Genomic DNA, 14,474 nt, shown 5'->3' with positions numbered 1-14,474 from the left:
GTGGTAGTAGTAGTAGTATGTAGCTCAGCGGTCAGAGGCCGGTGGTAGTAGTAGTATGTAGCTCAGTGGTCAGAGGCCGGTGGTAGTAGTAGTAGTATGTAGCTCAGCGGTCAGAGGCCGGTGGTAGTAGTAGTATGTAGCTCAGCGGTCAGAGGCCGGTGGTGGTGGTAGTAGTAGTATGTAGCTCAGCTATCAGAGGCCGGTAGTAGTAGTATGTAGCTCAGCGGTCAGAGGCCAGTAGTAGTATGTAGCTCAGCGGTCAGAGGCCGGTAGTAGTAGTATGTAACTCAGCGGTCAGAGGTCGGTAGTAGTAGTAGTATGTAGCTCAGTGGTCAGAGGCCGGTAGTAGTGGTAGTATGTAGCTCAGCGGTCAGAGGCTGGTAGTAGTAGTATGTAGCTCAGCGGTCAGAGGCCGGTAGTATTAGTAGTAGTATGTAGCTCAGCGGTTAGAGGCCGGTGGTAGTAGTAGTATGTAGCTCAGCGGTCAGAGGCCGGTAGTAGTGGTAGTATGTAGCTCAGCGGTCAGAGGCTGGTAGTAGTAGTATGTAGCTCAGCGGTCAGAGGTCGGTAGTAGTAGTATGTAGCTCAGCGGTCAGAGGTCGGTAGTAGTAGTATGTAGCAGTAGTATGTAGCTCAGCGGTCAGAGGCCGGTAGTAGTATGTAGCTCAGCGGTCAGAGGCCGGTAGTAGTAGTATGTAACTCAGCGGTCAGAGGTCGGTAGTAGTGGTAGTATGTAGCTCAGCGGTCAGAGGCTGGTAGTAGTAGTATGTAGCTCAGCGGTCAGAGGCCGGTAGTATTAGTAGTAGTATGTAGCTCAGCGGTTAGAGGCCGGTGGTAGTAGTAGTATGTAGCTCAGCGGTCAGAGGTCGGTAGTAGTAGTAGTATGTAGCTCAGCGGTCAGAAGCCGGTGGTAGTATGTAGCTCAGCGGTCAGAGGCTGGTAGTAGTAGTATGTAGCTCAGCGGTCGGTAGTAGTAGTATGTAGCTCAGCGGTCAGAGGTCGGTAGTAGTAGTATGTAGCAGTAGTATGTAGCTCAGCGGTCAGAGGCCGGTAGTAGTATGTAGCTCAGCGGTCAGAGGCCGGTAGTAGTAGTAGTTTGTAGCTCAGCGGTCAGAGGCTGGTAGGAGAAATAGTATGTAGCTCAGCGGTCAGAGGCCGGTAGTATTAGTAGTAGTATGTAGCTCAGCGGTCAGAGGTCGGTAGTAGTAGTAGTATGTAGCTCAGCGGTCAGAAGCCGGTAGTAGTATGTAGCTCAGCGGTCAGAGGCCGCTAGTAGTATGTAGCTCAGCGGTCAGAGGCCGGTAAAATGTAATGCAGAGTGCAGGGGTAAGGAATAAGTAACATAGTGGGAGATATGAGACCCTACAGGTAGCAGCATGTCCTCCCCTCTCATACATCGGTGCAGAGCGGTCACTGGTCCTTAGGAAGAACAGAGGCCCCACACACTCCCCATCACCCTAAAACACTCAAGTCATTTTTATCACCCAGTAAAGCCACTAGCCAATGAGATTCTGGTCTGCGCTGCCAGCCAATGGTATCCCTGGGCTGAGAGCCAGCAGTCAATGAGGTGTGACAGAGGGATGGGGCATCAGCAGCAAGGGTGCAGTGACATCATGTTGCTAGAAATGGTATCCAGGAAGTCGGGGGGGGGGGAATCAGAGTTCATGATAAGCCCATCACATGGGCAATGGACTAGTTGCCAACCCCCACACTAAAACTTCCAGTCAGTTGATCAGAACTTCTTTGTTTGGTTTAAGAAATATCCACACATTTTCTAGAAATTGTGTGTCCCGGGCTCTAATTTTAAATTGTCATAGCAGAAATCGATACAGAATTGTGATTCTTGAATATTATAGCCTTAGAATTGCTCAAGATTGACACGTTTCCTGAAGGCTGCCAGTAAAATCTAGGCTTTTCTGACCGTTTTTTTTTTTTTTTTTCTACTTGTTGTCTGGCTGGAGAGATTTATCCTCTTTGTCCTGATGACCATTGTCACTTGGGCAGAAAGTGATGGGAAGTCCAAACGTTGCTGTCCTTGCTGGAACAGAAACTTAGAGGAAATCTAGGGGAATCTTAAAGGAAGAGTTGGGACATTTGTTGCAATGACAACCAAGGAGGCATTTCTGTCGCTTTTGGGAGATTTATTTTAATTTTCTGCTGTGGACCGGTATTGAATAAAAATTCCTCAAAAGGACACACACACACACAAAAAAAAAACATGCTACACCAATTATTAGGGCAAATTTCAGCATTACCATGAAGTAAAATGAAGCTTTCATCACTATTTGGTGTCACAAAGCTAAGCCAAAGTCACAGGGTTTCTGGCCACCAGGTACATTGTGGGTGTATCCTATCATTGGGGGCTTCCAAAATTCATGTTTTCAGTTATCCAGACCCCATCTGATAGATTAGAAGTGTTCTGGGAAGATCAGTATGGCACAACATTGTGCAGCACTGCTAAGTAGAAAGATGACCAAGCATATGTATTATGCACATATGGCTGCCCATATACACAGTGGCAAGAAAAAAATATGTGCTTAAGCTGATAACATACAACAAATTCTAATTTCTCCTGTCTTTATTGAACACACCCATTAAGCATTCACAGTGCTGGAAGAAAAACTAGGTGAACCCTTGGCGGTATTTAGCTTGTCGAACCTTTTTTGGCAGCAATGACTTCAAGCAAGTGCTTTTTGGTAGCTCTGGATCAGACCTCAATCATCTTTCTGAGGAATTTTTGACCATTCTTTTTTAAAAAGTTTCTTAGCTCAGACACATTTGTAGGATGTGAACGGTTCTCTTGAAGTCATTTCACAGCATGTCTAATTGGGGATCTGACGAAGGGCTTGGCCGGAAACATGTAATCTCCATTCTTGTGGCGTTTATCTTCCCCCTATTGCTAGGAAGTGACCGCTGTTGTGGTGTGTGCCACGTCCTGCACGGTGAGGCTGCCGTCACCATCGGTATTGTAGCCTAGAACGGACTCTCGGGAGCCAATCGTCATCTGCCGATGACGTCATCCGTCGGCGCTGCTCAGGACATCTGAAACGAGGAGACGCCGGTGTGCTGCAGACCTGCGGCCGGTTCGGTTTACGGGGGGTTGTGCCTCCCCCACCCTCAGGCCTCCTCTCCCTCTCTCCATTATTCCTCTTGTGCGGCTGCCCCTGATGCTCCTTCACCATCTGAGACGCTGGAGAGACGTTTCCATCCATCCCCCTGGCTCCCACAACAGGTACTGCCTCACTGTTTGGATGCATCCTGCTCAACAGTTCTTTCACAAATTTTTAATAAATGTGACATTCATCAATTGTGATCATTCATCATGAGTTTTTATCTGTGACCACAGTGCCCATGTGTCATTATTTTGGGGAGCGCTTACAAACCCATCAATTTGTTGTGTTGTACTTTTCTCAGATGGATCTGAGCATGGGACAGCTGCACCCCTGACATTGACTTATTGGCACTCTACTTATGGCCGTCCATCCCATTCAGCTTGACACCACAGGTTTTGGGATCTCTGACTATCCGGTCTCCGGCGCCATGAATTCTTTTGTACATGTTGTCTGATGGGTTAAGGGCTGGGCTCTGACTGGGCCACTCCAAAAGGGGCATTTTCCTTTTCTGAAGCCAGTCTGTGGTGGATTTACTTCAATGCTCAGGGGCATTGTAGCTTAGTAGTTGGGTGATGCAGCAGGACAAAGTAACAAGAGCAAGCTTATGCCCATGTCCATAAACCATGGTGAAACAATATTTTACCTTTTAATCTGAAATGCAGCCAGGTATAGAAAACCTCCATTCAGCTCATGTATTTGTTTACATTTCTATGTATTTTATATATTGTCCAAATGTATTTTAACCGAACGTGTTAATGTGGATGGTTGTTGTAGTGACATTGACATTTGCTTCAGTTTATTCTGTATCGCATTTTCTTATATATTTCTAGTATACACAAAAGAATGGACACAAATCTGCAATTTAAACACCACCTTACAATATAGGTAATACTGTAATGAGTTACCAAACATTTGGAAAGAGAAGTAAATAGAACCCAATGATTCAGTGTATTTGACGGGACCCTACTTAATGGGACTTCAAATGGCATAGGGGTTATTTATGAAAGGTGTGCAAACAAGAAAATGTATGATTGCTCATACCAACCAACCAACTAACTAATAACTAACGAAATAACTAACCAACCATCATTTCTTTAACTAAAAATTTAAAATGAGGTAAGATTATCATACTTCTCAACTAAAATCCCCCATATTGGCTTTTTAAATCTCTTGGCAACTCCAGTGTCAAGAGATGTTTTTACAAGATTTAGTATCACAAACCTGCCACAGCAATTCTATAGATCGGGCTTCCCAAACTTTTTTGGGCCGAGACCCACTTTTAAATACAATTATTTTTCGTGACCCACTTGCTTGTAATTGAATATTGTAAAGCGCTACAGAATTTGTTGGCGCTATATAAATGCAAAAAATAATAATAATTGCATATTTTAAAGGGAGGGGGATGAATTAAAAATAGAAGCTAGTCCTCCTTTGACACCGAGGCTGCCGTCTCTGCCCGCTATAACTGAGAAAATCCCACCGCCAGTCTAGTCAAAACCGCTCCTGCCAGCAGGACCGAGGAGCTGGCTCTGCACCCCATGAACATATCCTACAACCTACAGTACGTACTCACTGATGCAAGTATCCTCCTCGTGGGAAATGCAGACCAGCCTCCGTAAACTGTGTGGCCCGGGTCCTGAATCCATTGCGATTTGACTGCTCTGGCTCTCTGTAATTTGCGCGGGCTCGCATAGCACAATTTAAGCGGGCCCGCTCTCAGTGATTTCCGGCTCAGCGCGACCCACTCAAAAGCAGCTCATAACCCACAGTTTGGGAACTCCTGCTATAAATAATTTGTTCTCCTCTTCAAGGGGATTCAGCAGAATAAACCGAATTGTTTGGTAATCAGGCTGGGAAAGTGTAATGGCAACATCATGCCTGAGTGGTGAGTACACATTGACCATTAAGGACTGACAGCTGGTCAAGGTGTACTTTTTTGCCATGGTACCAACCCTTTCCATTAAAGGAATTGATTAGAAAAGCTTTTATAAACTTTGCCTCCTCTTCTTTTCTGTGTGTCACTATTGATAAAATTCCCCATCACCCCTCATTTTTCATAGCGGTCTACCTCGTGTGCCTCATGACTTTATATAGGTTGAACAATCCCAGGCCAATGCATGTACGCTGAACCCAACACATCTTGTATGACCACCTGTATATAGTGAAAAGAATTTTGAAATTCTTTATAAAACTGTAATCCATTTTGAATGCTTTGCTTATGTTTTGCACCCTGCACTTAGGTTCAAAATTGTAAGATTAAGGTGTAACTCACAAAAGAATGGTTATTAAGAAAAAACAAAACGAAGTGCGCCAAATAAACAGCACAGTTATATGGAAAGATGCTGAGTGTTTCTTTTTCTGTCTGTTCCCTAATACAGTAGTTATTTGTAACTTAATTTGGAACCAGTGGTCAATGTTAGGATGGGAGTTGCCTATCTATCTTTATCTACATAGAGTGAGTATGTATGTATGTATAGATTATGATTTGATGTTAATGATCTCCTAGTGCGAAGTGTGACTGTTTTTATAACACTGGCATATGTCTTCTTTTCACAGATTCCTTATAGTGCTGGTATGCCTTATTTTCAGTGTGCTTTCTACAATACAGCAGTATTCCAATTTGGCCACAGAAACCTTATTTTGGATGGTATGTAAATATGAAACGTCTTTCTAATTCGAATAGAATGATGGAAATAAAATCGCAGGCATAATAAATAGTGGTGAAAGGTTTGACGCTCTTTTTTGTTGCTGTTTTTGTCCCCACTGAGGAACTTTCTCCTTAGCATTGTCACTGGGACAAGAAATTAGGGCAAACCTCTCTAATAGGGAAAGAGAAGAGGGTTTTTTTTTTTTTTTTTAAAATACATGGGAAGCCTAAAACCTTCATATGGTTTCTGCTGCTGTCTCTTGTAGATTTCTCTTCACTTCCTATCCCAGTGACAGCGCTGTCACAGGAACATGAAATGTGTAACCTCGTTAGTGGGACCCCAGAGAGCAGTAATAACATGTCGTAGAACCTACCCCCCCCCCCCCCCATGCAAACCAAGAGTAGTTGTTGTCTTGCTCTATAATAAATGCACACATCATAGGTTTACACTGGTTCTAGATAAATAATACGACTTGGACTAGTGAGGTTACCTTTGCATGTTATATTTGGTTAGCTATAAGGACCATTTTACATTTGCATTACTAAACCTGTCCAATTTTCTACCCTTTTTCATAGCATCCAAATTTCCCTCATTTGGAGGCTCTGTCCCTCTTTTGTATCCCTCTTTCCTTATCTATTGCCCTCTTTTTGGTCTGTTGTGTGGCCATTTGTAAAAAAAAAAAAAAAATTAAACTTCCAAGCGCATTGTACCACTCTAAACAGGTTGCATCCAATCTTTATATAATTGTATGTGTTTATTTTTAAAAGCCACTTAAAAAAAAAAAAGTGGAAAAAAAAACTTGCTGGTTTAGACAATCATTTTTGGGTATTTTATTCTCCATGGGACATGTAACTGGGCACTTAGCAGAGGTTTGTCACATAGGGACATGTAACTGAGGGCTTAGCAGGGGCGTATCCCGTACTTTGTACAAAAATGTCTTTCTCCTCCCAAAAAGCAGAGACATGCTTTTTAGGTGGGCTTTTCATGTCTTTTCCAGGGGTAGAAGATACTTCCAGCATTGTGTGTTTTTAAAATGCAGTGCCAATCATCTTTATGGAAAACATGTTTTTGTCATTAATGCAGCAAAATTCTGCTTACAGGTCTGTAAAACGAGATGTTGCATAAAAATACTTATGTGCTACTGCTAACACTACCTATAGGTAAGAATTATTATAGGCTTGCCTGTAGGTAAAAGTTTACTTCCACTTTAATGCACCACTTTGCCTAGAAAATTGTTGCAATTACAAAAAGTTTTGTGTGGAATGTGTCAGATTTGGCTTTTTGCTTCTCCACTTTTTTGTGTCCTACAGATACAGATAAAAGAAATAAACATAAGAATGCCTAAATGTTTGTAATTGCTACAATTTTCTAGGTGAAGTGGTGGATTATTTGACAGAAATGCAGGGTGCCAATATTTTTGCCTATGACTGCATTTAACTGTAGAAAAATACACAGGTGCAGAGTATTATAAACCATGCGAGTAGCTTGCCTCAGGAAGCACATTTTTGGATAATAGGCCTTCCCTTGTACAAAGGCCTCTCTCTTTTTTTATAGACCTGGTGACAAGTACTGGTATTTCCACTGAGAGCAGTGACTGTGTACATGTCCCAGGTAGCTAATATAACTACAGAATCACTTGGCTTAATGTGGTAAACGAAAGCACATTTCCACACACAACACAATTTAAAAAACGACAGAATATGTGAACTTTGTTTTTTGCTTAATTAGTGAATCTTAATTGGTGAATTAGTGAGTAGATTGGAGTCTACTCCAGTTATTTCGCCACTGGGTGCCACCTTCTTGCAGCAGAGAGAAGGTGAAACCAGGATGCACGGCCTGCACTTTAAAGCCATTACTGTCATAGTTATGTTGCTGTTCTTTGCGTACATCAGTAGGTTGTTCTTACTATTGACTAAAGGTCCTATTTGATTTTCATTAGCAGTACTGTGTTTAGTGTGCTTAGGCCAGCCATAGATGAAGCAAATGTATTTCCTGCATCCACACAGTGTTGGCAGGGTAATCCCTTCTGTGGAGCAGTTGTTTACTTCTGGTGGAGGAAGCCAGGAGAATAGTGATTTTTGCTAGCAGATAGAACAGCCGCTAGCCATAATCGCATGTAAAATGCAGCAGGCTGGTTGTATCCAAGTTGATTGATTCATCAACTTGTGTAATTTCAGCCTGCCCATACATTGTTGGAATCTGTTGGTTCAGCAGGAACCAGCCAAGATTTGAATCGTCTGTGGCCATCTTTAGGCAACACTTTTTTTTTTCCAAGAAAAGGAGGAGTGCATTTGAAGCAGATGGTGGAGCAAATTGTGAAGGTATTACTAGGTTTAGATGTTTGAGGATTGTAGGAGTCCACCTCAGTATTGTTTCTTTGACTAAATGAACTCCTGAATCTTACATTATGTTATGCATCTCTCTTAAGTGACCCTCAATTTTCACATATAAAAGGCCTGGGAAGATGTTCCTAACAGGATCACTTGGTGTGTAAAGGATGTTTAAAATGAGTCATGACCAACAGCAGAACACCAAGACCACACTAATTATTTATTTTTTTACGTAGTAAAAGTAATTTTCAGTTACGTAGTTACATAGTTGGTGAGATTGAAAAAAGACCCCAGTCCATCCAGTTCAACCTATGATTTATGTGTTTGTCAGTAGTACATCATATACCCCTGTATGTTGTGGTCATTAAGGTGCCCATCTAATAGTTTTTGAAACTATCGACGCTCCCTGCTGATACCACTGCTTGTGGAAGAGAGTTCCACATCCTTACTGCTCTGACAGTAAATAACCATCTAGGCAATTTAAGCGTAAGCCACTTCTTTCAGTTTTAGTCTACACCTGCATGTCTTTTTAAATTCCCTTTCACTGAAAAGTTTGTTCCCTATGCTAGGGTTGCCAGTATAGTTTTTTTACATTGATATCATATCCCCTCTCAAGCGTCTCCTCTCCAGAGAGAAAAAGTTCAATGCTTTTAGACTTTCCCCATAGCGGAGGTCCTCCAGTCCCTTTTTAGCTTTGTTACCCTTCTCTGAACTTTCTCCAGTTCCAGCACATCCTTCCTGAGGACCAGTGCCCAGAACTGGACAGCATACTAAAGATGCGGCCGGACCAGAGTCTTGTAGGTTGGGAGAATTATTTTATCTCTAGAGTGAATCCCCTTTTTTAAGCATGCTAATATTGTTGGCTTTGCTTGCAGCAGTGTGGCATTGCACGCCATTGCTGAGCCTGTCTCTACTAGGACCCCCAGGTCGTTTTCCATCCTAGATTCCCCCAGAGGTTCTCCCCCTAGTGAGTAACTTGTGTTTGTATTTACCTTGCATTTTTCAACATTAAACCTCATTTGCCATGTAGTTGCCCACCCCATTATTTTGTTTAGGTCTTCTTGTAAGGTTTCCTCATCCTGCGTGGAAGTTTTAACCCTGCTTATCTTTGTATCGAGATTGTATACTGAGATTGAGCTGTTAATCCGTTCATAAATCTAGATCGTTTATGAATCGTTTATGAATAAAAATAAACCAGATTGGTCCCAGGACAGATCCTTGGGGACCCCACTTTCCACACCAGACCATTCAGAGTTCTCGCCATTTATCGCCCCTGTAGTGAGTTTTCAATCCAGGTACTTAACCTATGGTCCATACCTATGTGACTTAGTTTGTACAGTAAACGTTTGTGGGAAACTGTGTCAAATGCCTTTGCAAAATCCAGATACACCACATCTACAGGCCTTCCTTTATCTAGATGGCAGCTCACTTCTTCATAGAAGGTTAAAAGATTGGTCTGGCAAGAACGATTCTTCATGAATCCATGCTTATTACTACTATGATACTGTTTTCATTACTAAAATCTTTATATAATCCCTTATCCCCTCCAGTAGTTTGCAGACTATTGATGTTAGGCTAACTGGCCTGTAGTTCCCAGGGATATATCTGGGCCCTTTTTTAAATACTTGTGCCAGGTGCACTTCTTGTCTTCAGCATGTGCCTTTAGCCCAAAGGCAAGTACATATGATCAGAAAATCATACGAAAAATACCGCTTTTGAAGCGGTTTGCAATAATTTGATGATTATTACAAAACGTTTGGGAGCAGATCAGGACAAGTCGTGAGAAATTATCTGAAGCATGAAAATAAACAAATACAATACAACACATTACATCACTGCTGAATTTTTATTCTGTCGTACAAGAATTTTTGCAACTTTAGTTACCTCTTTATTTTCAATATGAGACTAGCATGCAAAAAAAACAAAAAAAAAAACAGATCATTCGTCTAATAATCTCATGGTGTGTACCAGGCATTAGGGTGGCTATAGCCACATGAGGGTTATTAGATGGAAGTGGATGGAGCAGAAAGCTTCAATTTCTCTTTAGCTTTCTTACTTCAGGGAGGACAAGACCATTTTGGTATGTTTTCCTACAAATCTGGTCAATGTTCTGTAGCACCTTCCCAGATAGGCTGCTAGTGAGGAGTAGGCAAATTTTAGCTTGGTGGCTCTGCTATAATCAGGGGAGCAGTGTGTGATTTGCTTTAGGATGCTCTGGGCTCTACAGGCGTTGAGTTGGTTTCCTACTGCCTTCTGGAGATTTACAGAATATAGTGGGTGGGAGATTCAGATAAACAGCCTAAATACAGTGCCTTGCGAAAGTATTCGGCCCCCTTGAACTTTGCAACCTTTTGCCACATTTCAGGCTTCAAACATAAAGATATAAAACTGTAATTTTCTCTACAGAGGGGAGGTGTGCCCAGATAGTCGTTGGGGGGGTGCTTAAATAGCTTGGAGTACCATAGAGCAGGGTTCTTTTACAGAAGGAGGGGTTTCTAGCTGGAAGGGCTGCAAGCTGGCTGTCCTGCTGCAGGCTTCATCCCTGTACTGTTATTTGCAGCCGATGGGTCGGCTTTCTTGTAATAGAAATCGTAGAAGCTAACTACCTACTGTTTGCGTGATTTTCTCGCAGTTAGTCGGGCGACAATCGCGGCAAAACTGCGCTGCGATTCGGGTGCCATTGAAAATGACGGATTGCAAGCACATCCCGCGTTTTGCAGGGATTTGGGTTTGCGGGCCGAATCATTGTGATTCAGCATGCAATCCAGAATGCCTAGATGTGAGTGAAGCATTAATGTACATTAAAGTTTGCAAGCAGAAAGGGAAGAATCTTTTATCGAAGTAGAAAATCTTGAATCTTTTGCAGTATATGTATGTGTGTGTGTGTGTGTGTGTGTGTGTGTGTGTGTGTGTATATGTATGTGTATATGTATATATATATTTTCTCTTACATCCTCTGAAAATCGTCGCCCGTTCATTTAGCCTTCACGAGTGGGTAATGACGCCCTCTGCAGGAGCAGGCTAGGCAGTGAAAAGGTTATCAAACAAAAGCCTATACACACAACACACCTCTAGGGGGCTGTTCCTCAGCTATTACCCATCAGCCACTAGGAGCTACGCTTCAGTTTTTTGCTGCCTAGCGTAAGGAGTAGGCTAGGTCTTCCCTTCTGGGACCTAGTGTCTGTTTCTTTATATTTTTTTTCTTAAAGTTTTTTTTTTCTTTGAAAATAGATTTTTTATTTCACTCACTATCGCTAGTTAGTCAGGGAATTCCTGGAGGACTACAAGCGACAGCAGAGCTGTGCCTCGCACTGGATAATATAGATCCTTAAGGAGTCCCAGCCTGCCACCGAGCATTGCAGGTCATTGGTGGGCCCAGGCCTCGCAATGACAGTGCCCCTTGGGATGGGGACGGGCCTGCGGAGTCCCTTCTTCGCTGGGATGTCTCAACTCCAGAATGCCCGTAAGTTGCTAGCATCCTTCCTGGCTGACGGCACCCCCACTCAGGGCGGAGGTGTTCCGTATCAGAGCGCTGCCCACATTCGCTGGACTGGTGAGTGCCTCTACCCCTGGGTCCCTAAAAGGGGACTATATCTGTGGGGGTGTTCTGTGGGCCCACTCTTAGGGGATGGCAGTACATGGTGGCTTCTGTGGTATCCCCCTCCTGGCTGTATGGTACCGCCCCCTTCCTCCCTGCCCTGGGGGCGCTCTGCGGTGCATACTGCCATGACTGGGGGGTGTGGGGGCTTCATACATCCCGGGGGTGCTCTCTGGGGTTCCCTGTGGGGGCCAGAAAATTTATTTTTTGCTCTATTTGGCGCCATTTGCACAGCCGGCATTTTGGGTGAGGGCAGGCTGTTTGGGACTCACTGTGTAGGCAGCAGCCATTTTAGCTCATCGTTTTGGCTTCGGTCAGGCGCCATCTTTGGTATGGGCAACTGCCTAGTAAGGGCGGCAGCCATTTTGCCTGTGCTTCCTCCCATAGACTTTTTCATCAGGCACTATTTGTTTGTGGCTCAGGGCGGGCATAGGACTCTGTGCGTGAGTTCACTTCCTCTTTTCTCTCATTTTCACTGCAGCAGCGTGTGGCAAGTACAGACACTGTGGGGTGATTTTTAACTGTTTTCTCTGGCATTTTCCTGTAAAAACTGTTTCTTTTTGTGGCTATTGCTGTTTCTGAAGGGTCTCCACAGGTGGTGCAGTTGCCGGTGGGGGTCCGCGGGAAGCGCTGTTTTAAAGGGCCAGCGTCCTTAACATTTTTTATTACTAATCTGGAGTCTCAGAATGGCAAATTTCCCACAGACCTGGTTGGTGTTTCAGGAACTCCTAAATCCTCTTCCATGGCCTCATCTGCTGCTCTTGCGACTTTGGCGTCCTAAGTGGGTCTGCTGATGTCTGAATGCACTTCTAAAACACAGCTTATGCACTCTGTCTTTTGACTCAGGGCCTGATTTGGTTACTACAGACAACGTCCCCCCTGAGGGGTCCCAGTCCTCACATTCAGGTGGGGACGAGGAAGAGTCTTCCTCTACGGAGGCGCAGGACCGCGCTGCGGTGAAATGTGCTTATTTGCTCCATTAAAGAGAATTTAAATCTTGATGATGAGCTCTCCGTGTCAGGTAAGCGGGTTTCCTTTGGGTCCCGCAAAGCCCAGAAGTCGGGTCAGGTTTTCCCCTGCCCCTAGGTGTTTTAACGAAACCGTGAACGACCTATGGTGTCGCGTCAAGCATATGCTGGCGCTGCCCAAGCGGCTTAAATGCCATTATCCCTTTGCGGATCCTGTTGATAATCGCGGACAGTGTCACCTAAGGTGGACCACACTGTTTCTACACTAAATTAATCTACCTTGATGCCCATGGAGGACTCCCCAGTGTTTTAAGGATCCGGCGGATAGGCGTGTGGGAAAGCTGTCCCGCCACATATATTTGGTGGTGGGCTCCCTGCTCAAGCCTGTGTTTGCTTTGGTGATGGTTTCTCAAGCTGTCACGGAGTGGTCTGGGGCACTTAGGCACACGTTGGTGGCAGAGTCGGTATCCCCAGCTGCCTTGGACATGGTGGATCAAGTGACTCAGGCCGTGATGTACCTGTGTGACGCGGCCTTGGACGAGGCTCCCTGGGTTGCACGGCTGTCTGCGGTTGGGGTTGCGATCTGCCGCATTATTTGGCTGAAAAGCTGGTGGGCTTGCCACGCTTCCAAGAAGACTGTCTGTTGTCCCTTATGTGGGTAGTCGTCCTTTTGGGGACACTCTGGATGAGTTGATCAAGAGGCTTACGGGGGGCAAGAGTACTCTTTTGCCCCAAGCCTCGAAGGGAAAATAACCCAGCGCTAGGTGGGGCCCCTTCTTTTAAGGCTCATCGTGGGTCCTTTCGTGCCTTCGGGGCACAGCATGGCAGGAAATCCTTCAAAACCTCAGGTGGTCAAAAGCAGCCATGGTAGGTAAGCCCAAGGCCGGTGCGGCGGCACAGTCCGCCTCTTCCTGAAGGGACGCCCTCACCTGTTTCAGTTCGGAGATCTCAAGGGGGCGGTTCAAGATCTTCTCGCCCAAGGAGTCATTGTGCCAGTCCCTTCACGGGACAGGTTTTGCGGTTTTTACTACAATCTGTTCACTGTGCCCAGAAAGGAGGGCATAGTGCGTCCAATCTAGACCTAAAGTCTCTGAACCGTTTTGTGATGGTTTGGTAGTTCCGGATGGAATCCATCCGGTCGGTGGTGGCCTCCATCGACTTTAAGGATGTGTATCTGCACATCCCTGTCTCCGAGGGTCATCAGCGGTATCTCTGCTTCGCGGTAGCAGAGTAGCATTATCAGTTTGTAGCGTTGCCCTACGGTCTCGCTTCGGCTCCCAGGGTCTTCACCGAGGTTTTGGCTCTGGGGCTGGCTTTACTGCAAATAAAGGAGATTGCGGTCCTCGGTTATCTGGACGACCTCCTGTTAAGATCGAGCTTGTGTGCCACCTTGACAAGCGATCTGTCGATCATGGTTCAGACGCTCAGGGAGTTTGGGTGGACCGTCACCTTCCAGAAGTCGGCTCTGACTCCTTCAGTTCACCTCCCGTACCTGGGGATGGTCCTGGACTCTGCTCAGGCGAAGTTCTTTCTCCCGGAGGAAAACTCTGGACCCTGCAGGGCGAGATCAGGTCCCTCAGGGACAACAATCTCTCCTCTACGGGCCTGCATTCGGTCCCTGGGCCTTGATGGTTTCGGCTTTCGATGCGATCCCATTTGCTCAATGTCACACGAGAACTCTGCAAGCAGAGATTCTTGCCAGGTGGGACAGAACGCCTCAGTCGTTGGACAGAAGGATTTCTCTGAGAAGCCTCGCAATATCGGATCTTTTGGGGTGGCTCCTGTCACTGACTCTGGCACAAGGCAAGTCCTTCCGG

General features: G+C 45.0%; 1 protein-coding gene across 1 annotated transcript in view; it reads left to right on the top strand.

The window, feature by feature from the left end:
- Positions 1-14,474, top strand: part of KCNQ1 (potassium voltage-gated channel subfamily Q member 1) — a 227,823-nt gene that overhangs the window by 152,165 nt on the left and 61,184 nt on the right. The window contains exon 4 of the mRNA XM_082270391.1: positions 5,670-5,760. Coding sequence (XP_082126517.1) covers positions 5,670-5,760 — 91 coding nt within the window. The remainder of the gene's footprint in view (positions 1-5,669; positions 5,761-14,474) is intronic.

The sequence above is a fragment of the Pelophylax lessonae genome (genome assembly GCF_965119305.1).
Source record: "Pelophylax lessonae genome assembly, chromosome: 10".
NCBI classification, from domain to species: Eukaryota; Metazoa; Chordata; class Amphibia; order Anura; family Ranidae; genus Pelophylax; species Pelophylax lessonae.
Note: the sequence above shows the minus strand (reverse complement) of the source record. Positions and strands in the feature narration are given on the sequence as shown.